We start from the raw sequence: 26,456 nt of genomic DNA on the forward strand, positions 1-26,456 counted from the left end.
ACTGGTGGGCGTGAGCATGTGAATGTGTGTGTTGGTGCTCCTAGGGCGCATGCGAACTGAGGCCCAAAGGGGAAAGCCTTCTACACAGATCTAAGCCAGCTGCCCTGCTTTAAACACTTCCCTGCAAGAAGAGTGGAAGAGAGGGGGAACCCGCATGCATCTCCCCCCCTACCAGTGTGCTCAGAGTACACTGGCAAAGCAGCTGTCAGCTCTACAAACTGCAGACGAGCAGCTCCAAATGGTCGATTTAGAGCTTTGCTGGTAGGTCCAGGCCGCTCGGCTCTAGGAGTCCGTCCTGCCTCAGATTCTCAGGACTCAGAGGGCACTTGCTGCCCTGAGAGGAGGAGGGCGGGGGGGTCGTTCAAGCAAACTGACCTCTAGGGTTAAGTAGAATCAGTTTGTGTGAAGCAGTGTGGAGGAGGGGAGGAGGGAACAGGCAGCAGTTAGTGGGAGGTGGGAGGCCACGGTGGGGCTCCTGCACTTCTCAAGAAGGAGACGAAAGCAGCAGTCGCCGGGAAGGACGCGGGGGAAAGAGGAGGAGAATGGCCACGGGAGAAATCACAACACTTCCCACCACACCTGAAGACGGCGGCAGCGGCGGCTTTCCCCCCGGGAACTTCAAGGAACCCAAAAGGCTGTACTGTAAAAACGGGGGCTTCTTCCTGAGGATAAGGTCTGACGGGGGAGTGGATGGAATCCGGGAGAAGAACGACCCCCACAGTAAGTGCTTCCAGTCCCCCTTTTTTCTTCTTGCTTTGCACTGCACACAAAGCTTCTTTATGTTTTTTAATATGCAACGGGGAAGTAAGAGTGAAGCAAAAAAAGAAAAAGAAAAAAATCATGGAGGAAAGATGTGACTTTTCCAGCTCACTGAGGTGTATTCTCCATTTGAGAATGTGTGTAGTTCTACCTCTGGAAAGTATAATTAAAGTACGCCTCAGATTTTCTCAATCAATGGGAACTTTGATGGAATATGCCAGTTATGTTTTTAGTAAACCTAGTTCACCCTGCTGAGTCACAGCCATTCACACTGCTCACTGTGAAGTTTACGTCACACAAGAAGGCACAACATGGAGTTAAAAACCAGGATGAGCGAGTCCCTGATTTAGTGGTCCCTGTCACTGTTTGAGGTCTATGAACTTGAGCCACTAATAATAACGAAAGATAATAATTATCAAATCTGTACCACCCGTCAGTCAATATTTATGTAGAAAGTTTTAGTCTTTTTAACATCATAATGTTTATGCTTGTTTGGCTTGAATGACTGTGATACCCCTCGGTGCCTCTCTATCACTGAACACTGTTTAGTGTGTGTCCTAAGTTGCATCAGTAAGTGGGAGGGGAGTTGGGGGAACATGAACGTTGAATTTCTTCTTTGGAAAACACAAGTTGGGAAACACATTGCCCCCGAGATCCGGTGTGACGTTTCAAGCAGGTGCGTCCAAAACAGATGCCTGACATGGAAGCACTTTAAGAGGGGAGGAGATATTTTTAGAATAATTCAGTTACCTTTTTAATTTAATTACACCTCAGTCGCACACATTGATGAGAAATGAACCAGAAGTGGTAACTTTAGTTTGTTTGTTTTTTTCCTCTCAGTTGTGAAATAAATGCATTCATAATGAGTCACGAAACAGGAATCAGTGTTAATCATTTAGAGTGACCATGATCCGAGCTGAGCTTCATCAATGCTCCTTTTGTTGAAGCTGGATCAGACCTGCCAGGTTTTTAGACAACACAACATACCTGCCAGTTAGAGCTGGAAATGTGGCCCAGCGCATCCAGGGATCCTCACGTGGGATTTTGTGCTGATGCAGACGAGAGTATTTCTTCGTTGCTACTCGTGCCACAGTTTTCCAAAGACAACACTGCTCATCTTCACTGCCACATACTTCTGGCCTCAGATCAGCCACCGCAGGACAGTTAGAGATCTGTCCGAACGGCACAGAAACAACGACGGTCAAGGGAAAGTTTGCCTCTTCTCACAATAGCTGTGGGGTGTAATATGCCTCATCTGACCACACTGAGACTAATTATACGTTTTGTTTCTTTCTGAGGAAGAACACCTCTTTGATCTGTGATATGAATCACCCAGGCAGCCGGCTTAACTGCAGACAGATGTGTGTCTATCCAAAGTCTTAATGTGGATTAATTCTGGACAGATCCTCCTCGCTCACCTCACGAGGGCCTCTGCTTCCTTTTTTGGTGGTTTCGCTTCATGTAAAGTTGTGTTGGCAAAGTGTCGTCTCGGCTAAAGAGAAAAACATAACAAACATGATGAAAGAGGAAGACATCAGGTATTGTCAGCTCTGCTGTTGCCCACGGTGGACTGTAAATGCTACTGCCTGGTGGCCGATGTCAGGCAGCTTCTTCGTGTTACAACTGGTATTAGCTGTTTCATTCATACAGTAACTGCAAATACAACCATAAACATGGAGAAAAAGCTTCAACAGAACAGGCAGCTATGATGTTCAATAAAAATTTGCTAGCATTGAAAGGCTTTCATTCTTTTGAATATTTTTAAAACCAGAGTTATTTGCAGATGCAGCTCAAGATCTGTTTATTTTCGCTTAGAATCGACGTTGGCAACTGTGGCTCACACTGAATTAGATCCTTCTGCAGCAGATTAATGTTTGAGAGACCACACTCCCTCTGAATCTAAAATATAGACTTTTTTTTTGCAATATTCATGAATCAGTATATTTGAGATCAACACTGAGTCATCTGACTCTTTAATAAAACAGACAACTTGCCCCCGTTCCTGGAGCTTATAGCCTCTTCACTGGTTTTTATGGGACCTGTTACAGTTTGCTTCATTCTCACTCCTGGTTTCCAGCTGCTGCTACAGCTGCAGCTCTGATAAACCCACTGTAGACCACTGGTCCATGCACCAGAGCATGTCTGCAGGATGTGGAGGCTAAGTGGGCAATTTTACTGCCAGCATGTTAAAGCCTGTGATGGTATATGGGGCCGTTTCAGCCTCCTCTCGAACGTGCCCTAAAAACAATGAAAGCAGCTCTCTGCGTCAACGTATCATTATCTCTGAGTATTGTTGTTGGGGTTTCTCTTGAAGAAACAGTCTCCTGCTCTGTTTCTCTTTGGCTCTGAATGTCAAACAGCACTCACAACATCTTAACTGTGATTTTCGTTTTGTTCAGTAGAAACGTCAGATGACTTAAAACAAAACCTACAGTAACAAGAAAGTGCAACTCATACAAAAACTACACTTATCCAGGGACAAAGATGTTTACTCCTTAATATAAATTTGCATGTATTGAACCGTATTTTTAATCTAATATATTCTTAATTGAAACTCATGATCAAATTTAAAATTCTTTGTGTCTTTGCTCATTCAAGTAAACTTTTATCTTTGTTTGTTCCTAGTAAAACTTCAACTCCAGGCGACCTCCGTGGGGGAGGTGGTGATCAAGGGAGTTTGTGCGAACCGCTATCTGGCCATGAACAGAGATGGACGGCTGTTTGGAGCGGTGAGTGACCTGAGTTATAATGATTCCATAAAAAAATAAATAAAACAACTTAGTTCCTGTTTTGCTGTTCTACTTTTGTTTTATCCAGAGACATTCCTGTAAAATCATTCAGTATCACTTCCTGAGAATGCATTACAGTGTTACTCTTTCTTTCTCACAAATGTGTGTTGTTCATCTAAATGTCTTCCAGTCGTCTGTCACATGCAGCGTTCAGGCTGCTGTGTTTTGGAAACTAAATATTTACCAGCCACCTGACGAGACATCCTCCCTCGCAGGGAAAGAATTAGAGCTTGACGCACGTTGGTCATAGTCAGAGCTTAAAATAAAGAGAAAAGATTTACCACAACATTGAGATAGGCCCAAGTCTAAATGTAATAGAGATTTGTGATTCAGTATTGTTGAGATATACAGAGACAAAACTATTTTGCATCTACACTTCTCTTATTTGTTTTGACAGGACTTTGAGTCCAAAAAATCCAAATCAAAGTATGTTCCAGGACTCAAACCGAACACTCAATTAAGTACCACTTGTGTATAACAAACAACTTATTTGGCTTTGAAACAAAATAAACTGAGGTGTCGGAGCAAAAGTGAGTGGGAGAATTATGAGACTTGTATTCAAAGGCTTTTATTATGAAATTCTTTAATCTTCTGGGGCATGGCCTAATGCCAGGGTGGTGATGGTGTAGGGAGCCGTACAGTAGGAGGTCTGAGAGACAAGAGCAGAATCACAATCACAAGGATATGGAGCTGCGTCTATGGAACATGGAATTGAAGGACATGAGGAATTTTCAGCAGGAGGAGACACAGGTGATTGGAAAAGAGAATTAAATCTTAGAGATTATTGAACTTTTGCAAAAAGGTCATTATTAGACCCGTGACGTCTGCTGTTCCACAGAGTGCACTCTGTCTGTTGGAAGGTCTCACTGTCGACATGTAGTCTTGACTTTTTGTCTGTCTGGAGTTTTAAGAGCCTTGGAAGTTTTCAGGAAATGACAGATTATCCCATAGACCAGAGGACAATGAGACTTTATATTGGCTGCTGGTCACAGTTGTTGAATAATCAGATTTTTCATAGGAAAAATTCTTAAAAACAAAGTGGAGACACTGCACACATGTTCTCACCACTTCCATCCAGACGTGCTGCAGATGAACTTGAAGAAAACAAGTTGTTTTTACAGTGCGTAACACTGTTGGCTTCACTGCTCAAGGGTTAAATGCACAGGTCACATTCCCATGTGTATAAAACATACTTGGCCAGTGGAGGATTCCTCTTCTTCTTCCACAAAAGATATAGTATGCGAAGTTATGCAAAGTTATGAAGTTATGCAAGATATTTTGTTGAGTGTTTATGAGAAGTGGCCAACAGCAGCTGGGCACCACAGCTGGCCCGGTGCCACAGTGTTGACGGTGCTGACGCAGTGTAAAGTGTTGGCGACTGATGTGGTTTGGTGGTTGTGATTTGTCCGCAGTCCATGTAATTTGTAAGAGGCACTTCCTCCTAATGAGAAGCCACGGCAGTGAGGTGCCACCCAGGGCGTCGCTCTGCTCCACTTTGGCTCTAATGTGGAAAATCATTTAAAAACATCCACAAGAGAAAAAGACACTTTCTTCTTATTACCATGTGTTGTGTCAAAAAAGAAACATTACCATTAAGCAATAGGATGAATAACACATGTTGATGAAAAATCATTAAGCACCTTTGAGAGATGCGTCTCAAGTTAGGATTGTCCTGAGTCAGGAACCATCTGCTATTTATTAGATCCTGACTGATCACATTTTATTACTATAACTGAGTCTCCACACCAGATAGTTGGACCAGTCCCAGCCTGGTCAGATGCTACATGAACTGATGAAGCCTCTTGGATGAGAGGTGAAACGTCTTCCTAGACAAATAACTAAGTCCAGTTGCTTTCGATTTAACCTCCTTTGAAATACTATGACCTGGACAAATGAGAACATGCACCGGCTTATAACTGAGTTAAAACTTTTCTTTTGATGAGATGAAGATCTGAGCAAGTTTGAAGTTTTCGTCAGAGTTTATTCCAACCGAAACCTTTGACAAACTTACACAGCTGAATAATGCTTTTAATGATTTTCAAATACACTTTCCCAGCACTTTTGATAACTTAATTAAAGGTTCAATGATGTATGAAGGTAAATGTCTGTGGGTTTTTTTTTTATTATAGATCAGCTCTGGGTTCTGTGAAAGTATCAAAGCCTCAGTCCACAGAGAAATGCACACAGCTTGTATATGTAAATTGTGCAGTCACCAAGCCCCGCCCACCTGGACCCACCATCCAACCTGGCAGGATTGTTTGTTTTACAGAGTTTATCTAATATCTGCTTTATTAAAAAAAAAAAACACTATGAAAACTGTGATCTAATCAGAAGAGAGCTCCAGAGCCTACTCTCTTCTGACTGGATGACACCAACCTGTTCTTACTAAAGCTCTAAAAAAGAGGCTGACATAGGAGATGTAAAACCACATAATATGATATAATATGATGATATGGTAAATAAATCTTCTTATGGATCAACACTTTGAACAAAATACTGGAAAATGAAAAATGTTGGACCTTTACTTTCTGAACATTTCTGTGAATTTAACAAACACATCCTCCATGTTTATTGCAAACAAACAGAAAATGTGCTCTGACTTATAACTTCATTGGTCACGTTTGTCTAAAAACAGAAACTAAAACAAAAGCCTCTTGTGGGACAGGGTGTAGGGCAGTTAACGCCCAGCCAGACAGTCAGATTTTAGCCAGATGTTGTGTAATTAATGTTTCTTCATGTTTTCTACAAAAGAATAATGTCAAGAAAGGAGGTCGTGTCAGCTCTGATGTTTGTTTTTCATTTTATATTTGCATCAAATCCAACTTTATCTTTTACATCTTGATTACTTTGACTTGTAGTTCACTCACCTCTGGGTTTAATATTTGATCAAAATACAAGGAAGCTGAACCAAGACAATAAATGACCAGCTTAATTACATAATTACTCCTGGTCAGACATGGTCTCAAAAAAATAAAATAAAAAATAAAACAAATAAAACAATGTCTTCACTGTGTTAGAGAGAAACACTGGTCCAACACTCTCCTTCAAAATAAAGGTGACATTTAGCACTGGGTGTTTTATGTGGTAATTTAATGCCATAAAATGTCAGCATTACAAATTTCTTCCATTTCCAGTACAGTACATACTATATGAAACAAATTTAATCAAACAGCACCCAAAGTGATGAGTTCCCATTTGTTTGTGTATTGTAAATAAGCAGCAGCACAGTTTTCTCACATTTCTCCGTTTGTTTCTTTCCAGAGACGAGCTACAGACGAATGCCATTTCCTGGAGCGTCTGGAGAGCAACAACTACAACACCTATCGCTCCAGGAAGTACCCGAACATGTACGTGGCACTGAAGCGGACGGGCCAGTACAAGTCTGGAAACAAAACTGGACCGGGTCAGAAGGCCATTCTCTTTCTCCCGATGTCCGCCAAGTGCTAATCTGGGATCTGAACGAGAAATATTAAAAGTCTTAGTGGCAACGATGATGATGAAGAAGAAGAGGAAGATGTGACAGCAGTGACGACAGAGTGTTGCCTTAAATAGCTGTGATCCTTTCCAACTGTTACATCCTGACAGTTCAGTCTGTTTCTTTTTTTTTTTTTTACTAATCTTGAGCACATCTCCTCTTATTCAGCTTTACTTCCAAACGGTGGCACACATTCACACCTAGCCACTTCCCAGTTAAATCAACTAAATGCTACAGTAATGCAACTGGAACCAGGTGCTTTGCTCAGGTGCACCTCACCAGAATGGCAGAAACTTCCTGTGACCTTTTACCCAACTGAGTTTCTTTTTAAAAGACGAGTCTCCCAGATCAGCAGGAAAAAGTAGATGTACTTAAATCTTAAAATATCATGACTTGAGGATATGAATCTGACAAAAATAAATACAAAAACTAAAATTAGATTTTTTAACTTAAAATTTCACTAACTAAAGAGAACTAAACTAAACTCAGTGAACACACTCAAATCAAGTTTTTTTCTACCTTTTCTTTTTTCTTTTAACACACTAATCATAATATTGACACTTAAAGTGTTTGTTGTAGGCTTCTTACACATGTCTTCATTTTCTGATACAATTACGTTCCCATATTGTTCTTAAATAGCTACAGATTTGTGCAAGATGTCCTAATGTTGAATTGCACAGAGGCACAATGATTCATTAAAAGGCAGGTTCCTTGCTTTTGTACTTTTTTTTCCTTTACCTAGCCAATAGGCTACCATGGCAAGACATCATTAATAATGAATTCATATTGTTAACTAGCAAATGTGCTAAAATTAGCTAAAGTCAGCATTGATTGTGAAATCATTTGTTCCCAGTCAAGAATACATAAACTCTCAGAACTGTACCTTTAAAAATGAAGCAGCTGTAGACGTCCAACATGGCCGCCAACAAGTGTTAAATGAACCGTCTGAGATTGTTTCAGGTGCCACAGTGGCATCGTTCACAAAGTGAAGGTGCACCAGTTCCCAGCCTTCAGTTCTTCAACAGTAACAGTCGGTGTGTCAAACACAGAGAAAACTTTAACTCCAGTCATTAAATACACTTTAAATACGAGTAACGCTGACGACCATGTGCCCACACAGTTCAGCCATGACAGGCTGTGTAACCCCGTCCGTCTGGCTAGGACTTCTGTGTTGGCAGCTGTCTGTGGTACAGCTGGTAGAACATCCCAGAGTAGACGGCAGGAAGCTCCTCCATGGCGAGGTCGATGCTGTCGAAGCCTCGCTCCAGCCCGTGGAGCAGCAGCTTGGCCACGCGAGACGTGATGGGCGTGGTGTCGTTTGTCTTGGCCAGCTCGGCGAGGTCCTGCCACTCGCAGCGCAGACACTCCTGAGTGCAGAAGTTGATGTCGTAGGTGAGCGGGCCGAGTCTGCAGATGATGTACATGTCGGACATGCCGAACGCTCCGGGGTGGTTGTGCTGCTGCCGGATGCTGAGCAGAGACCTGAACTCTGAGCGAACGCCGGTTTCCTCGAAGACTTCCCGTACGGCAGTGACCCCTGAGAGAGATCGACATGTGTAAACTGTGTCTGTGTCTGAGCACAGTAGATGTGGAGGCATTCAGAGGAGCATGACCAGAAGAAACACACCCGTGTTTCCCTCGTCAGAGTCGCCTCACAGAGGAAAAACACATATTTCTTTTGTAAAGACAAACATTGACGCTGCTTTCTGGGTTTGGGTCATGTACATTATATAAAAGCTGCTTATAAAAAATCTTAAAGAAGGTGAATAAGGAGAAACTCTTTGCATATATATATCATGTGCCTTATTTTGTAAAGTTCAAATGAATGTAAATGTATCACCTTTAATCATAATAGAGAAACTGAAAGACTTTAGCTATAGAGGTACTGTATTAGTTTTTTTTTTGTTGTTGTTTTTGAGCGACACTCACCGATATTTTCTCCTGGATCAGACAAACCACCGGGAAACTTCCAGGCGTTCTTTGTCTGCAAGTCAAAGAGTTAAACTTTAACATCCATGTAGTGATAGATGGCACTGCTGTAAATGTTTCTGAGGAGTAGCTTCAACACGGACACTGCAGAAAATAAAATGTCAGTATAACGTTCTTACTTAAGGCCGTAGTTTGTCAGTAGAAGATGTGTACAAAGGGAATGTCTTATGTATCTGAAGTAATAATTAAACACACACACAGAGAGAGAGATGTTCACTGCTCTGATCTGAGCATCATTTTCATTTATATATTTTATATTTGGGGCCTCACTCTGGAGACTTTTGCTGCAGTGAAGTGTGTGTCTTCCAAAAGAAAAAAAAAACTGTTTTCACCACTTATCCTTGATATTTAATGACAGTTTGCTGCTGGTTAAATTATGAAGTCAGTGTTGTGTGTGTGTGTGTATATATATTTTTGTAGTTACTTAACGAATTTTGTACGCTACGCTCTGTTTTCATTTCATCTTTGTGGGGGAACTCAAGTGCACTACAGCATTTATTTTCATGTATTGTCGACAGAATGCTATATTTTTGGAAGCTGTTTCTACATTGTGCTGGTACGAAGGAAAAAATAAAGAGATTTTGTGTAACTCTAATCAGTGTAATTGGTGTGGTTTGTCAGAGTAAAAGCTCTCGTTCCCACGGGAGCTCTCAAGCATGAATGCGAAAATAATAATAATCTCTAGGACGTGTGGGGGCAACGCGCCGGCCATACACAAACTGTTCACACCAAACCTACAGGGAAATGTTGCGTAAATGTCATCGGACCGTGATTAAATGAAACACTCAGCTATGATATGACATCACTCATCTGTGCGATGGATGAAATTACCTTGAGGCCACCAGGGATCTGTTTAGATGTCTTTTGTACTGATGTGAGAGCGATAATGTCCTGGTTTCCTCTCAGGAAGTTCGTAACCCTTCGTGAGCTCTGAACTGGCTTCGCTCTGCCAGAGACGCTCTACTGCCAAGGGCCAGGCTGTTATAAAGCCCATTTCCAGTAAACAGCTCGATGGAGAGGAGGAGGAGGAGGAGGAGGATAGAGATAAAACACTCCCCACACTCCCAGACCTCTAACTGCTTCCCTCTGCCTCTGGACAAAAGCCATCAACATACATCAACATTAACTCTTCAGGTTCTTCAGAGGGACACATGTTACATGTCCTGTTAAAAATTTAAGTCCAGAAAAGACGCTCACTTCAGTTCTGTCAATCGACCATCAGATCCAGACTAGACAGTGACCATGTATCTGCTCAGTCTGGTTTTACGAAGAGACTTTTAAGAAAGATGAATTAAATCGAGTCAAATAAGAAACATTTTATAGTAACTACACACTATTAAACATTAGTTAATCTATATTAATTAGTATGTAATTTACAAACACAGTTATAAATGTTCAACTCTGGATCAATAAGATCATCTACATTGTGTTAAATTATTGTATTTTATACTCAATACATTATGAATCTAACACTTATCAATCAAGTATTACATCAATAACAAAAACCAGTTATTTAGCACAGTTAGAAATATTTAACTCCGGAAATAACACGATCATATATAATAAATCTATTAAAGCAGAAGTAAGCGGAACATTTGTGTTAATATAAGTCTTAAATAGTTAAATCTTTCCGACAGCAATCACTTATATAGAGTGTTTGGTCTGAAACACGGGTCTGTCAGTCACTCTGCTCTGCTGTAAGCCGAGGAGAAAACTTTCCTTGTATCCTACAACCTTTATCCAATGAGGAGAGAGAACGGCATAAAGGGGCAGTCCTCTCTGTGTGTGCAGCCAAGGGATGCGCGTGAATGTGGTGACGTAGGGACGAGGGCGGGGACTGCTAACTCCATCGGCTGACAAGAAGTTAGCCAAAACGACCGGATCGCTTACTTCTGCTTTAACACACAGCAAGAAGGTCCTGGGTTCGAATCCCCGGCCCAGGTCCTTTCTGTGTGGAGTTTGCATGTTCTCCGGTTTCCCCCACCACTAAAAACATGTCGGCTAGGTTAATCCTCCAGTCAGTGCCCCTGACCAAAGGCACTGGCTCATAATCTGGAGTTGGTCCTCCGCAGTCGGCTGCCCACTGCTCCTCAGGGATGGGTTAAATGCAGAGAAAGAATTTCACTGTACTAGCTGTATATGTGACAAATAAAGTACCTTTACTTTACCTTTATATATGTACAAATGTTGATCTAAATAGTTTGTAATTGAAATAATATTTGATTGATAAATGAAGTGTTATATATGATCTTATTGATCCAGACTCCAGAGTTATAAATAACATACATTTATATGTGATTAATTACCGGTAAGGTAAGTATTTAATAATGTTGAATTAATCCTTTATGTTGTGTAGTTATCATAAAGAAATGAATTTAAAGGATTTTAATCACTGAAATTTCCTAAAATAATCATTATTATCATGTTTACTCAAACTGCAGATATACTGTGTGTGGTCTCTGGACTCTGCAGATAGTTTTGTGTTTGTTTTGTTGAAGTTTTGCAGCGTTACAAAAGAGTCTTAATGGATTCTGTTGAGGCACAGATTATTTTTCTCTTCTCTTCCTCAGTAGAGATGTGAACTCTTCCTCCTCCTGACAATGACCGATGGCTCATGAGTTCATGTTGCTGTGTTGTGTTAAACAAACAGGCTTTCCCATTACCTATAAAGCATTTTTTGGTGACTGTTTAATTTATAATATGTCAACATTATATTTTTAAATGAATGTTTTTTGTTCAGATACTCTTTATGACAGGGCAGATTAAAGTTTAACATGCTTTTCTTATAGTTCAGTGTTGTTGTTGTTGTCGTCGTTGTTTGGCGCTGATGCTTCACTTTGGTCAGTTTTGACTTTTGTTTTTTTTGGCATGTGCAGCTGCAGCGCTGTGGTGATGCTGTGTAAATGGGCATATTGTTTCAAATAACACTGAAGAGGCTCTTTACTCACTGCCTCGTTTATATCAAGTTAAGGGTAGCTGGTGTTTCTAAAAACGTAATTGGCTTCCAAATTGCTGCAGCATTGTGCAATCGCTTTTCGCAAATTGGTCGCAATCTCGTTTTTGGCACAAACAGATCAGTGTGGAGAGAGTTTTTTAAAAAAGAGGGGCCTGTTGTGAGTGAACCTCGTAACAACCTGAGCACCACAGCGAGGCTCTGTGAGGCGCGACACAAACACACACTCACTGAGCTGTTTGGGGGCATTCAGCCCAAGTAAACACCGTGTTTGCTTGAGGTCGACTAATGTTGTGTGGAGCTATGTTAGAATGTGAGATGGGGGGCCGAGGTGGCCGAGGGGGGCCCGAGAGGATTTCCACCCACTTTTCAGGTCAACAGAGGCAACACACAACTCACTACACAAACATGACTGATCAGACATTTTTAGCAGCAGCGGCAGCATCATTAGTGAGGATGGAGGGAGCAGCACCGGACAAAATATGTCAATATTAACATTTTCTGTTAATAATGTTTTTGCTTTTTGCTGTTTTGCTGTTCCGCCTTATTAACCCTACCTGTATTTTAAAAAGTCACTGCTCTTTGTTAAAGCTTCATTTTTATGTTATTTTAATAATTTTTATTTCTGTGTCATACCAGTCTGGTCCATCCCATCACAACACAGAACATGTGTCGTCTTCTGTTTTTACAAATGTCAATAAAATTAGAGGCAAACAATAAATTAAGCTGCAAACTACTTTTACTAGAAGAAAAGAAATAATCAGATATAATGTAATGTCTCCCCCATGTAACAGATGCTCTAAATGTTTCATATGTAACCTTATAACTTAATCTGATCGATATATAATGAATAAATATCGGCCATATCGGGGTAATAGAAAATAAAGTGAAACTCAACCTATGAGCATGCATTCAAAGTAAAAAGTAAAGAAACCATATGTTCTCTATGGCCGACACAGTCCATTCCATGAATGTAGTGGTGTGACAGTGTGTGACATATGTACCTTGTTTCTGTCTTGGACGACCAGAACTTTTCCATTGGACTCGTCGACGACTGCACCTAAAGGCAGGGAGAGAGAGAGAAGAAAAAAGAAGAAAAAAAAGCTGAAACTTTCACTCTATGTATTATGCAAGCACTTTGCCCCAGTATACACAGTAATCCGATCCCCACTCTGTGCACTGAATGAGTTACTGTGAGAACAATTTAAAGGGAGACCTACTGGCAGCGCAGCTCGCAGTTAATCATCAGGTTAAAACCTGCACAGTGTCGAGGAAAAAGCCTGAAGACAACACACACTTTGTCTTTGAGGATTAATCAGTCGACAGTAGCAGCGACTTCTGAGCCTGTTGCTCGTAGTTAAGAAGACTGGAATTCAACTTTGTTCGACTTCTTGAACTGTTGGAAGTGACTTTTCACTAGAGTGATGACAAAAAGTCCCAAAAATAAAACAGTAATAAAATGCTGCTTCACATTGTTTCACACTTAAAACGAAAGTGAAGGAACTGCTGGACGATACCAGTGCCGACTGTCGGACAGTCTCTTCCCAAAGCTGTTAGTAATGTCACTTAGATCCATGAAACTAGAATATTTGGATCAAGGCTTAAATAACAGAGGTGGAGCACACCTGGCCAACTGTTGCATTATGAGCACGATTGACTGTTTCAGAAAGCTTCCAGTTTTGCTTTTGTAAAGGTTTTACATTTAAATTCTCGGCTCCGACAGACTTTGACTGAAACTCACTGAGAATTTAACCTTGAATCTGCGACAATTGATTTTCTGGCCACTTGGGGGCAGCAAAAACAAACTGTAAACACGACATTGGCCTCAGTTTAAAAGCTGATATAACAAACCTGTTCGTAACACAGAGTTAGATCAGCGTCCTGGAGTCGAGCTTCTAACCAACCAATAAATTCACGTCCTGTATTCACTCTCCTTTAGGTTGTGTTTTGTTCAACCTATGTAGAAAAGGTTATTTTAGCTGTTCGACGCTCGTCTTTTTTTTTTTCCAACACTTTTCTAATGCTAGCTTTGTCTGTTTGCTGTTTGAGAACCAAAACAATGAAGCTGTAGATCGGACTGTGAAACACTGAGGTGAAAGACAACAACAATAAAACTTGTTAAATCTGACAGCGACTGCAGATTTGGGCCATAATCCTTTCACCCACAAGTAGCCACATGAACCATAGATCCTGTAAAATTGTCGATTATTTACATTAATTTCAACACTACATAATTTTAAACAGGCACTGTTACAAAAACAGTTCCAGTGAAGTATTATAATGCATCATAATAAGACTCAAATACGTCAACGTCTGAGAACAGTGGGTTGAAATAAAGAGGTAATGAGTGAGGGCAGAATTCTTCACTGAGTCTAAACAGAGTTGCAGTGACTCAGCTGAGCTTGTGAATGATGTCGACCTCCCACTCCAACATTTAACATTTTTCTCTCTTGTTTGAGTGGGTTTTTTCTTTTCAGCAGGTAGTGACTAAGAGGGGCAGCTATGCACTGCTGTCGACAGCCCGGGACGAAGAAAAGACGAAGAGGAAGGAGAGCGGGCCACTTTCTTTTCCGGTGGCTCCGTCTGCCCGAGCGGAGCGAGACGGGCCTCCTTAAATGAATGTCACAGATGTGTAAAGAGGGATGGGTCGTCCTAAAGGCCTGAGTTGGACTTCCAAGTGGAAATTGATGTCATCCCCGAGCCCCGTGCCATATGGCGCTTCACCGGAGGAGGCCTGGCTGCTGCGGAGGGAGGCTATCATTATGGAGCCTTCAGTCCAGGAAACAAACTGCTCAACAGGAGCGGGGGGGGGGGGATAGGAATTATGAGGAAAAAGCCCAGAGGGGTTGTTATTTAACAAATGTTAATCACTTGAGGTTACAGTTGAATTCTGGGCCACAAATACAATTTGATGTCTCGTCTTTTTTTTCCTTTTTCTTTTTTTTTTACACTGTTATACAAATTGCTCGTTAAATTGTCGGGAAAAATAATCAGTTGCTGTTGATGCACAAGATTAATCTTCAGTTTTTGTGGTTTTTACACACGCAGTATTATGAGAGTGAGTTATTAACGGTTTCATGAGTCACTGTCTGATGCACTGAACCATGAAACGTTTGTGTGATTCACTGTAATGACACTAATTTGTGTGTGTGTGTGTATATTTCCTTTATATTTCCTTTACTGTATTTTTTTTTGTCATTTTCCTGCGAAGAGCGGCTCATTCAGTCGTCCTGTCGTTGGGCGGACACAGGAAGTTCATTTACTTAACCTGTCTGAGCTACTGCTAAAATAAATAAATAAAATGTGCTAAAAATACCACGTATAATTATGTGTCATTAATAGTAGTAATAACAACAACAATAATAATGATGATGTGTAATATTTTACTCAGCTAAATGAAGCAATTTAAATTTCTTGTGACCACTTTGACTAATAATCCTGTTTCCAGAGGCCAAAGGTCATTTTAGCATCACATTAAATAATTTAGTTTAGTTTAGTTTATTTATTTATTTCATTCATTTATCAAGCATAAAAACAAAAAATAAAATAAACAATGACAATACTGTAACTCTTGAGTGAAAGGGGGCAGAAAGAAGCTAACTTATACTGTCTACCCCTTGTTACAAAGAATTAATTCACAAATTAGATAGTAGCTACATCCAAGCAGAGAAAAAATGGAAGTAGAAGAAGAAAAACATCAACAAACAACGTTTACAACAAAAGTGACATAAAATAAATTGGACGGCTGCAGCCCAGCCAGCTACTCATCATCGTAGTACATTTCTGTTAAGTGTTGACATGCTACATGCAGTATAGACACATATATGAATTTACTGTCACATGCGCACATATACACATAAATAAATACATAAACACCAATATCTGTGTATAAATCCATACAAACAAAAATTTTCACACCTACATGTACACGCGCAGACACTTATGCACATGTTTGTGTATACACCTTTACGTGTGGTTTTATTACATTTACACTAGGTCATATTTCTGAATCATGTTATTTTTAACTGTTTTTTTTAAATATACTGTTTGATCTTGCTTCTTTGGTTTCCTTGTTCAGACTGTTCCATAAACTGACTCCTCACAGAGATACAATGTTCCTTCAGTTTAGTTCTGAATCTCGGTTTGTTTAATATCTCTGTTCCCTTTAAATTATAATGACTTTCTCTTTTTTCAAATTTTTTCTGGATTTTAGTTGGTAATATTTTTGTGAGCTTTAAACATTATTTTGAGTATACTATAGTCAACCAGATCCTGAAATTTCATCAAATGTAACTGAAGGAATATTGGATTTGCGTGTTCTCTAATGCTTCCTACTAATTATATGGCTCTTTTTTGTAAAATGAAAACTGAATGTGTAAATGATTTGCAGGCATTTCCCCATATTTCAATACAGTAAGTCAGATGTGGAACAATCATGGAACAGTATAAAATATACAATCCTTTCTCATCTAACAACTATTTTGTCTTATGTAGCAGAGCAATAATTTTTGATAATTTCTTCTTAGTATAGTTGATATGTGATTTCCAACTCAAGTTCTCATCAACCATGACACCTAAAAATGTTATTTCTCTGACTCTTTTAATTTCTACACCATCTATAATAATTGGAGCATTTATACTTTTTTCTCTATTGCTAAATATCATAAAGTTTGTTTTATCAAAGTTAAGTGATAATTTATTAATATCAAGCCAAGTTTTTATTCTTTCAAATTCTTGTCTAACTACACTCAACACATGTTCTATATTTTTACCAGAGTAGAAAAAAGTGGTATCATCTGCAAACAGTATACAATTTAATATCTTAGATACATTAACAATATCATTGATATATAGTATAAACAACTTTGGTCCAAGGACCGACCCCTGGGGCACACCAAAGATTATATTTAATAATTCAGATTTAACATAACTTATCTGTACAAACTGTTTTCTGTTGTCTAGATAGCTTGATACCCATCAAGCAACCCCTCTGATTCCGTATTTGCTCAATTTTTTAAGAAGTATAGTATGATCAATGGTATCAAAGGCTTTTTTTTTAAATCCACAAAAATGCTCACAAAGTAATCCTTCTTGTCTATTGCAGTGGATATTTCTTCTGTTAGTTCTATGATTGCCATTGCTGTAGAGTGATTGGTTCGGAAACCATACTGACTATTGCTCAAAATATTACATTTGTCAAGAAAATCATCCAACCGATTTACAAATAATTTCTCTAGTACCTTGGGAAATTGAGGAAGCAAGGAAACTGGTCTGTAATTGGAAAAAAACATGTTTATCCCCATTTTTATAAAGAGGAATTACTTTCGCTGTTTTCATACTATTAGGAAAAGTTCCTGTTGAAAAGGACAGGTTACATATATAAGTGAAAGGTACAATGACAGATTCAATTATGTTTTTCACTAGAATCATGTCTAGATCATCACAGTCAGTTGATCCCTTGTTTGCACAACCTTTAACAATATTCAGTATTTCCTCCTTTTCAACCCTTCCAAGAAAGATGCTATTTACATTGTCCATGATTAGACTTCCATCTGTAGTATCACCCTTTGTTTTTGGGATGTTAGCAGCTAACTTAGGACCCACATTTACAAAAAAGTCATTAAAACTGTTCACAATTTTAGTATTATCTTCAATGCATAGGCTACATTTTCTTTCTCAAAATAATTTGGAATAATTGGTTTATTTTTGTGGTTTTTTATTACATTATTAATTAGGCTACTTTCCATGTTGCTCTTGTGTTTTTTCTATTTTTATCGAGTAATTTACCATAGTATTCCTTTTTATGCTTTTTTATTATCTCTACTAGTTTATTTTTATACTTCTTATATCTGTCTTCAGCTTCTCGTGTCCTTGATTTTAAGTAACATTTATATAAATAATTTTTCTTTTTGCAGGCATTTCTTAACCCTTTAGTCATCCATGGTTTGTCAATAGCATCCCTCTTGGTAAAATTCATCAGTTTACAATTTTTGTCATACAGCACAGAGAATGTTTTCATAAATAAATCATATGCTTCATTGACATCATTAACATATATTCCATCCCAATTTTGAATTTTAAGGTCTTCTTTTAATGCTTCTAATGCTTTTTTAGATCTGTTAATTGCTTTTTGTGGTGGTTTCTTTGACATTATAGCAATAATTTTCATGTACAGCAAAAACAGGTAAATGATCACTCACATCAGTAATTAAGATCCCACTCAGTACTTTTCCATCGATCATGTTTGTAAATATATTGTCAAGTACAGTTTCACTCTGAGAAGTGATTCTTGTTGGTTTAGATATCATTGGAAATAAACCCAGACCATACATTGCATTTGTAAAATCATATAAACACCAGGATTATCCATATCAATGTTGAAATCACCACACAAAAACAGTATGGTTTTGATCAAACAACTCTGTTATAATATCAGTAAATGACTCCACACTGGTTCCTGGGGCTCTATAGACACAGCTCACAAATACATTTTTTGATTTCTCATTTACTATTTCCACAGTTATAATTTCCATTACGTTATCAACCATCGCTGTCATATTACTATCAACTTTACACCTCAAGGATGAGTTGATATACAAAGCTACCCCCCCCACCTCTTTTATTTCTTCTATTTACATTATATAAGTCATATCCTTCAATCTGAAGTTCATCCAACTCATCATTCTTTATCCATATTTCAGACATAGCAATTATAGTAAAGTTTTCTTTGAACTGTTTTAAGTAGTCTTTTATTTTGGGTAAGTTACAATTTAAACTTCTGCTGATAGGTTTCCCTTCATCATTATCTTATCCATAAATTGGTTCTCAGTGTAATAATCACATCTGTTGTTGTCGAGGATTGATAAATTGTGGTCTGTGTCCCTATCTATGCTGTATATCTTATCATCTAAATCATCTACTAAACTAGCACAAGTGTCCATGTTTTAGTGTAAGTATCATTACTGTATCAAACACAGTTAGAACTCTGGCAATGATACTCCCTGGTGACCTCAGCATGTTCTCATTTATATTGTTCAAGGTCTTTTAGTTCTCTTATCACAATCACCTTTGCTTCCTCTGGTGTTCCCTTCAGCCGGATCATTACTTTACAGTTTCTTGTCCATGTTGCTTGAATTTTGTTCAGTTTTCTCAAGAACCGTGCCTGTCTGGCTATTTCAGCATTATTTTTCGTTAGATGTTCATTTATGTACACACCTGTTCCTTTCAGATATTTTGCTTGTCTCAATAGGTCAATTTTATGCTTTCGGTTCACAAAGCGAACCACTATTGCCGGTTTTGTTTTACTGTTCAGACGAGGAAGAGTATGGCATGCTGCAACACTGTTTGGATGAATGTTTATATTTTTTCTTTCAAGAAATTTCATTACTTGCCGTTTCAGTGTTTGCAGCTCCTCTGTTGGTGCATCCTCCCCGTCTTTGCTCTTGCCTGTTGTAGTGCTGGCATAGCTGAGTAGTGTCTCTAGACCGTTTATAATTACATCCTCCATTCTTGTGTACTGCTTAAGTCTTCAATCCTTCTTTCCAAGTCATTGATTTTATTGTCCTTTTCTTTTATTATATTCCTTAGCTGCTTGATTTCGCCAATCAAATCAAGCAACATTTGCTGTTTAGCCACTTTGCTTAGCTCATCTGACATGAAGTTGAGCGATTTCTTAATCTCCTCTAATTCATCTTCAAGTGTGACAGTGTTTTTCCTTGGTGCCATGATGTAGCTGGGGCCTCTGGCCTGGCCTGGTGGTGGATGGCTGGAGCCTCTGGCCTGGCCTGGAGGTGGATGGCTGGAGCCTGGTGGTGGATGGCTGGAGCCTCTGGCCTGGCCTGGTGGTGGATGGCTGGAGCCTCTGGCCTGGCCTGGAGGTGGATGGCTGGAGCCTCTGGCCTGGCCTGGAGGTGGATGGCTGTGGCCTGGTGGTGGATGGCTGGAGCCTCTGGCCTGGCCTGGTGGTGGATGGCTGGAGCCTGGTGGTGGATGGCTGGGGCCTCTGGCCTGGCCTGGTGGTGGATGGCTGTGGCCTGGTGGTGGATGGCTGGGGCCTCTGGCCTGGCCTGGTGGTGGATGGCTGGAGCCTCTGGCCTGGCCTGGTGGTGGATGGCTGGAGCCTGGTGGTGGATGGCTGACATGAAGTTGAGCGATTTCTTAATCTCCTCTAATTCATCTTCAAGTGTGACAGTGTTTTTCCTTGGTGCCATGATGTAGCTGGGGCCTCTGGCCTGGCCTGGTGGTGGATGGCTGGAGCCTGGTGGTGGATGGCTGGGGCCTCTGGCCTGGCCTGGTGGTGGATGGCTGGAGCCTCTGGCCTGGCCTGGTGGTGGATGGCTGGAGCCTGGTGGTGGATGGCTGGGGCCTCTGGCCTGGCCTGGTGGTGGATGGCTGGAGCCTCTGGCCTGGCCTGGTGGTGGATGGCTGGAGCCTCTGGCCTGGCCTGGTGGTGGATGGCTGGAGCCTCTGGCCTGGCCTGGTGGTGGATGGCTGGAGCCTCTGGCCTGGTGGTGGATGGCTGGGGCCTCTGGCCTGGCCTGGTGGTGGATGGCTGGGGCCTCTGGCCTGGCCTGATGGTGGATGGCTGGGGCCCCTGGCCTGGTCTGATGGTGGATGGCTGGAGCCTCTGGCCTGGCCTGATGGTGGATGGCTGGGGCCTCTGGCCTGGCCTGGCCTGATGGTGGATGGCTGGAGCCTCTGGCCTGGCCTGATGGTGGATGGCTGGGGCCTCTGGCCTGGCCTGGCCTGGCGGTGGATGGCTGGGGCCTCTGGCCTGGCCTGATGGTGGATGGCTGGGGCCTCTGGCCTGGCCTGATGGTGGATGGCTGGGGCCTCTGGCCTCCACTAGTGGTGGATAGCTATAGCCTAGCCTGGTGGTGGATGGCTGGAGCCTCTGGCCTGGCCTGATGGTGGATAGCTGGGGCCTCTGGCCTGGCCTGGTGGTGGATGGCTGGGGCCTCTGGCCTGGCCTGATGGTGGATGGCTGGGGCCTCTGGCCTGGCCTGATGGTGGATGGCTGGGGCCTCTGGCCTCCACTAGTGGTGGATAGCTATAGCCTAGCCTGATGGTAGATGGCTGGAGACTTTGGCCAGGCCTGGTGGTGGATGGCTCTGGCCTGTCACCTTGATTCAGGTGAATGTCCTTGTCTTGAGGAAGTCAGTCAGTCCTCCAGAGGCCAGTCCAGTGTAACGTCTCCTTGTCATCTTCCTTCATCAGCTGTGGGTGTGCAAACTCCAGGCCGTCCTCACGAAGATCTGGTCTGAATCGTATTGAAGAAATTCTCTGGACCAGTAGGCCTATGAGTAGCTAATGCAGCACAAGTAGGCTACTGGTTGACTGATACCGATTTTTACACAAATCATTTTACACAAAACACAACATTAAATGTATTCAAATTGCCGTAGCTTAACTTCCGGACACGACCTTTTACATATGGACACGACACGGCTCCGCCATGGTCTGCCCACCCAATAAGAGCAGGTTTGTAAATGCTACAATCAAAGTTTTCTTTTTATTCCTCCATAATGTTTTATTCTCAAATGCTGATTTCCTACAGTCAGTGAAAACAACAGTCTGGTATTTGACGTGACATTCATTCTGCATTGATCCAGTCTTTTCCTTCCTGACACCTGAGCTCAGGTCACCTGTCTGAACTGATCCAACACCGGTGTTATTTATAAGTCAGAACCTGCATTGAAAACTATCCACAGGCCTGCCATGGCTGAATAACGGACTGTGGAAAACATAATTATTTATAATGACACAGAGGAAGAAACAGAATTAATCTGGTGCAGCAGAGTGGTTTAGATCTGATACATATAACTCAAACAATGCAGTGGTGCATTTTGACTGTAGTCTTATAATAGGGGAGAGCGTGGTGCGTCCTAACGCGGGGTCAGTTGTAACACGGACATTTCAAGTGGTTACACAGGGTTCCTCTCAAAATGCTTCTGGCCAGTTACCCACACAACTAATAGACGGTCACCTGCCAGTTTTCATCAGAACTGGACGCAGTTCAAAGTTCCACGAGTGTTTTCAGTCGACATAAGTGAATTCCTTTGTCATACTTGTCTTTCGATTGCTGAGCTGTTTGAGTAAGTCAGAACTCAACTACGTATGATTTAAACATCGTATTGTTGTCTAACAAAACGTTGATTTAAATAACATTAACAACTCCCAGAAAATGTAAGCTAGACTTTGTTGACAGCTACATTGTTCTTTACTCTTTGACTCTTGTTCATTTTGAACAAAATTTCTTCAATAAATAAGACATATTGTGTAGGCTACATGTGCCCACATCAACACAGATCAATATTCTATAATCTGATTACAGTAATTAGATTACTTTGTAGTCCCCCCCCCTTAATTTCACCCAAAATCGATAATTCACCAATCATCTACTCACCGTCATGCCAAGGAAGGGTTTGGAGAACTTTCAGAGTTCTTTACTTTCGGTTTTGCGGCGAGTCATGAGAATAACGCCGCCGAATTGCCGTTTATGGTCGGGACTACGACGGTATGTGATCGTCTTCGAACCTCTGACTTTAATTCTTGATGAATGAAATAGTCTGTCTTGTGTCGGTCAAAGAATTTCACGGTGCGCGCGGAGGCTCATAAATGTAGTGTGAAAACGCTTCGCTTTTCCAAAACTCCTCGTTCTTCCTTTAACTTACAGGATATTGATAGAATTGATATAAATAGAATTTTATGAAATAATTTGCATGAAACAGAAGCATTTTCACCCATGGGGTTAGTTCACTTTGCCACTTCTCTGTCAAACTGTATAAAAACCCTAAGTGCTAGAAATATGGCAAAGGCTGTTCAGTTGCAGCAGAGAGGTGTATTTTTGTTGCATAAAAACATGATTAATCTAACTCATATATTCAGCCCAAACCAAAATGTGTTCCCCTCAGGGACAAAGAAACATACAGTAAACTCTCATTAACAACTAAATCAGATCCTGTGCTTCACTTCTCTGTATCTTCATGACTTCCTCTTGTTTTATCTGACTCAGTTCAGTTACATGTCACTGTAAACACACTGTAAGATTTGACCTCCTTATTTACCAGATAAAAGATCATCTTGACCTTAAAGTACGAGCTGCTGATGTTTGGGCTCAGGTTTGACAGTTTAAAAGCATGAGGTCATATCTGAAGGCTTCATGAAGATGTATTGAATGTCATGTAAAGTCCAGTTATTGGCGCTGTGATCAAAGGTGGAGCGATAATTGATTGGACTAAATATCTGGCCGGTCGTTTCACATTTATTGCACAGTGTTGCAGAGTTTTTGGCCCCTACTGTGGGGGTTGATCCCCGTCTTTGTCAAGATGATGAAAAACTAAGACGAGTAAGGAAACAAATATCTCGACGGCCGCATGTTTCAGATTCCTGATCTGTGTTTCATCGTCGCCGGGGGAAGCGTTCTGGCATCAGAGAGGGAAACTCTGGTCTCCATCCCTCTGTGAGGAAGGATGCTCTCTGGACATGTTCTGACATGCTTCAAGAGCATCTCTCTGCTGTGTGGTGGAGGAGCAGGCAGGCAGCACTGCGCCCTCTGCTGGACGCTCAGGAGCTCTGCAGCAGCAGCAGCAGCAGCAGCAGCTCCTCCTTTTGTTACCTCTCTCTCCACATTCACAATAGATGGGTGAATTTCCATTTACGCAAGTGAAATGATCCAGAACGTTGCAGCCCCAACACACAAACAACCTCTAGCAGAAAAACAAACCACTACTAGATTTAATGCAGGTCACAGTTTATGGGTTTAATCTTTTAATTAACAAGAGGCAACAGAGTGGATTTTATCTTTAAAAACACCTAAACCTCATCAGACTCAGTGGTGGAGCAGTTATCCAAAAAAATCCTGCAGCACTGATTTATACTTAGAAATAATTTCTGTTCCTCTTCGGTGTCGTCTGATGTCGGCTTTCATCGCTGCTGTAAACTTTGCTTCTGTTTCAGTAGTGATTTTGTGTTTTGTGTGAGTCTTGGGAGTCTGTGGTCAGCTCGGCCAGTCAGAGGTAAAATATAGATGACTCTGCAGAGAGGGCTCGGCTGCATGGATAAACGCCTCCAGTCAAGGTAATATGATCTGTTACTCTACAGTTATTGATATAACTCTCAGCTAAGTGCTTTAGATACTCAGACATGCAGCTATACAGTATATTCATATGAGAGTGGACTGAGGGCAGTATTTAACCATATGAGAGAGGAACGTTATTTTCTCAAATAATAGAAATCCACCCAGTTTTCAGCCACTGGTGATGTGTTCAGATGTCTGGGTTTGTCCAAACATGAGACACGCTGAGTTTACACAGTGATATGAAACAGAATAAAGAAGATAATACAAGTTTTTGCTTGGAAAACTAACTGTTTCAGCTCTATTGTTATAGTTCTTTTTACACATATACTGATGATATTGTGTGATGTTTGCCCAAAGGGTGATATTTTCTCATGGTGGTGGAGGTCATGCGTTGATCTAGTTAAAGATGCAGATATACAGGATATTTTTTCTTTAAAACTGTTTTTTTAATTTCTCAGAATATAATGCTTGAATTATGCTGAAAATAATTACACACATTTATGATGTTAAGATCTATGAGTGTTTAATTTGGTGAGTATCATGTATCATGTACTACTATGTATTGTGAAAGTAAAGATTGAGAGTATAATGTATCTTTTTGATATGGAGAAAAAGGACTAATTAACAACAGTAAATAGTCTGCGACAAAGTCAATACAGTAATTACTAATTTACTAATTCACTAAATTTTGGACTTGGAATAAGTTATAGCATACACCTGTGTATCACACCTACACTATCCTCAACTGTGCCTCTGTAGGTTTGACAATATAATCCTGAATCAAGCCTTTTTTCTGGAGCTTTTAGCTGTACTTCACAGTCTTCATCAGCTCAGTGAAGTTTTAACTCCATCTGCTGGTTAAGACAGTGATATGTGGTTGAAAAAGGTATTGAAATGAGTATGTTTTGTCAAAAACACCATCTCTACCTGCCACCCCCACTTGGTGAGTTGCGAACCCCGGCAGTCTGCTCTCGCCCTCTCCCAGCCACAGGGACAGGACGGCGTGGTCGTGCGACGCGTGGTGGAAAGTGAAGCCGTGAGTAGAAGCGGCGGCGGCACATCGACACAGGGAGATGGGCACACGGAGCCACACTGCTACTTTCCCCTCAGCTCTCCACTGCACCAAAGACTCTGAGGAGGACACAAGTCAGATGTCTGATAAGTGTGTAGCTGCTTCAGTTAAACAGGAAACATGTGGAAGATGTCACATTTTGAAAAACAACAGATAGTTTTAAATTACATTTCTGTGTAACTGGATTGTGCAAAGATGGGAAATTTAACAAAGATTATGCAGTAATGAATAACAGACACAGTTTGGTGGAAACAGCTTTGATGTTACAGGAGCAGATTGATGTTGTGAAAGATTAGAAGAATGAAAAAGGTATTTAAAAGAAAAGCACTTTAACTTCCAGTAAATGTTGTAATTTTGGGTTGAAGTAAGACACTCAGTGCTGAATTTGAGTGTTACAGTATGGGGGTAAAATGGAGAGTAATACCAAGTAGTTATTACTGTAATGGCATTTGACAATTTGACATGGTGTATAGTGCAGGAACAAGGTGGGGTAGTTAAATCACAGCTACATATGAATAAGGACAAAATCAAGCAGAAACTGTATGAATCAATATATAATCAATATAATATCTAAAAATTGCCCAAAACAACCTCAAACAAAACTGGTTTATATTTAAAGAGCAGGCTTCAATGGCTGGTTGGTTCAACACAGTCATGTTAGCTGGCAGCTGGATTGTGCATCCTTGATGCACATAATATAACATTTAAATGGGCGTTTATGGGCATTACATTGACCAATTTAGGTCAGATTAATAAAGAGAAGTTAAGAAATCATGCAAGACATAGGATCTTAAAATAGTGAATAGTTTCATGTGAGAAACAAAGTAGTACTTCCATGCATGATGCACACTTGCAAGTCTCATCATGCACAACTCTGTAAATCACTGTCCTTGTATGGTTATTGATTTCACCCGGTTAATGATTTGCAACTTGTGCATGTTGTTTCTTTCTCTCTGTCCCTCATTCATCCAACTTCCGGTCAACAAACCTTGTAATAATCCGCTAAATAAACTTTCGCTGATGTCCGCAGGTAAACTGACGTCAGCCAGGTTCACCGTGACTCCACCGAACCGGTCCAGCTTCCCGGTCAGGACACCACCACCACCGACACCACCGCCGGTCCCCTCCACGCTGTGTAACTGGTAACGACTTCCCGAGCAGCACCTGAACGGCGCGCGGACAGGTGACGCCGCGCTCACCAGCGGGAGAAGTTTGGAAACAAAGCCGCGAGCTGCCATGTCAATACAGTTAAACAGTTTTTCAAAAATCCTGCTTAAATGGTTCAGTTGGCTCAGTTTCCAACCGGCATATGCGTGCAACTGTGCAGGACAGTTACGTAA

At 41.0% G+C, this 26,456-nt stretch overlaps 2 protein-coding genes across 2 annotated transcripts; one reads left to right on the forward strand and one right to left on the reverse strand.

Annotated features, from left to right (window-relative positions):
• On the forward strand, nucleotides 1-8,771 carry fgf2 (fibroblast growth factor 2). Its single transcript, XM_085789224.1, has 3 exons — nucleotides 1-720; nucleotides 3,385-3,488; nucleotides 6,810-8,771. The coding sequence occupies exons 1-3, from the start codon at nucleotides 543-545 to the stop codon at nucleotides 6,993-6,995; spliced, it is 468 nt and encodes a 155-aa protein (XP_085645350.1). The 5' UTR covers nucleotides 1-542; the 3' UTR covers nucleotides 6,996-8,771.
• nudt6 (nudix (nucleoside diphosphate linked moiety X)-type motif 6) lies at nucleotides 7,141-26,452 on the reverse strand. The gene is made up of 5 exons (XM_085789223.1): nucleotides 26,105-26,452; nucleotides 24,972-25,175; nucleotides 12,970-13,025; nucleotides 8,953-9,007; nucleotides 7,141-8,560 (listed from the first exon to the last, which is right to left on the reverse strand). The coding sequence occupies exons 1-5, from the start codon at nucleotides 26,352-26,354 to the stop codon at nucleotides 8,181-8,183; spliced, it is 945 nt and encodes a 314-aa protein (XP_085645349.1). The 5' UTR covers nucleotides 26,355-26,452; the 3' UTR covers nucleotides 7,141-8,180.
• Between the last annotated feature and the right edge of the window lie 4 nt (nucleotides 26,453-26,456).

Source organism: Trachurus japonicus, chromosome 10 (assembly GCF_045865225.1).
Source record: "Trachurus japonicus isolate A0001 chromosome 10, Traja_1.0".
NCBI classification, from domain to species: domain Eukaryota; kingdom Metazoa; phylum Chordata; class Actinopteri; order Carangiformes; family Carangidae; genus Trachurus; species Trachurus japonicus.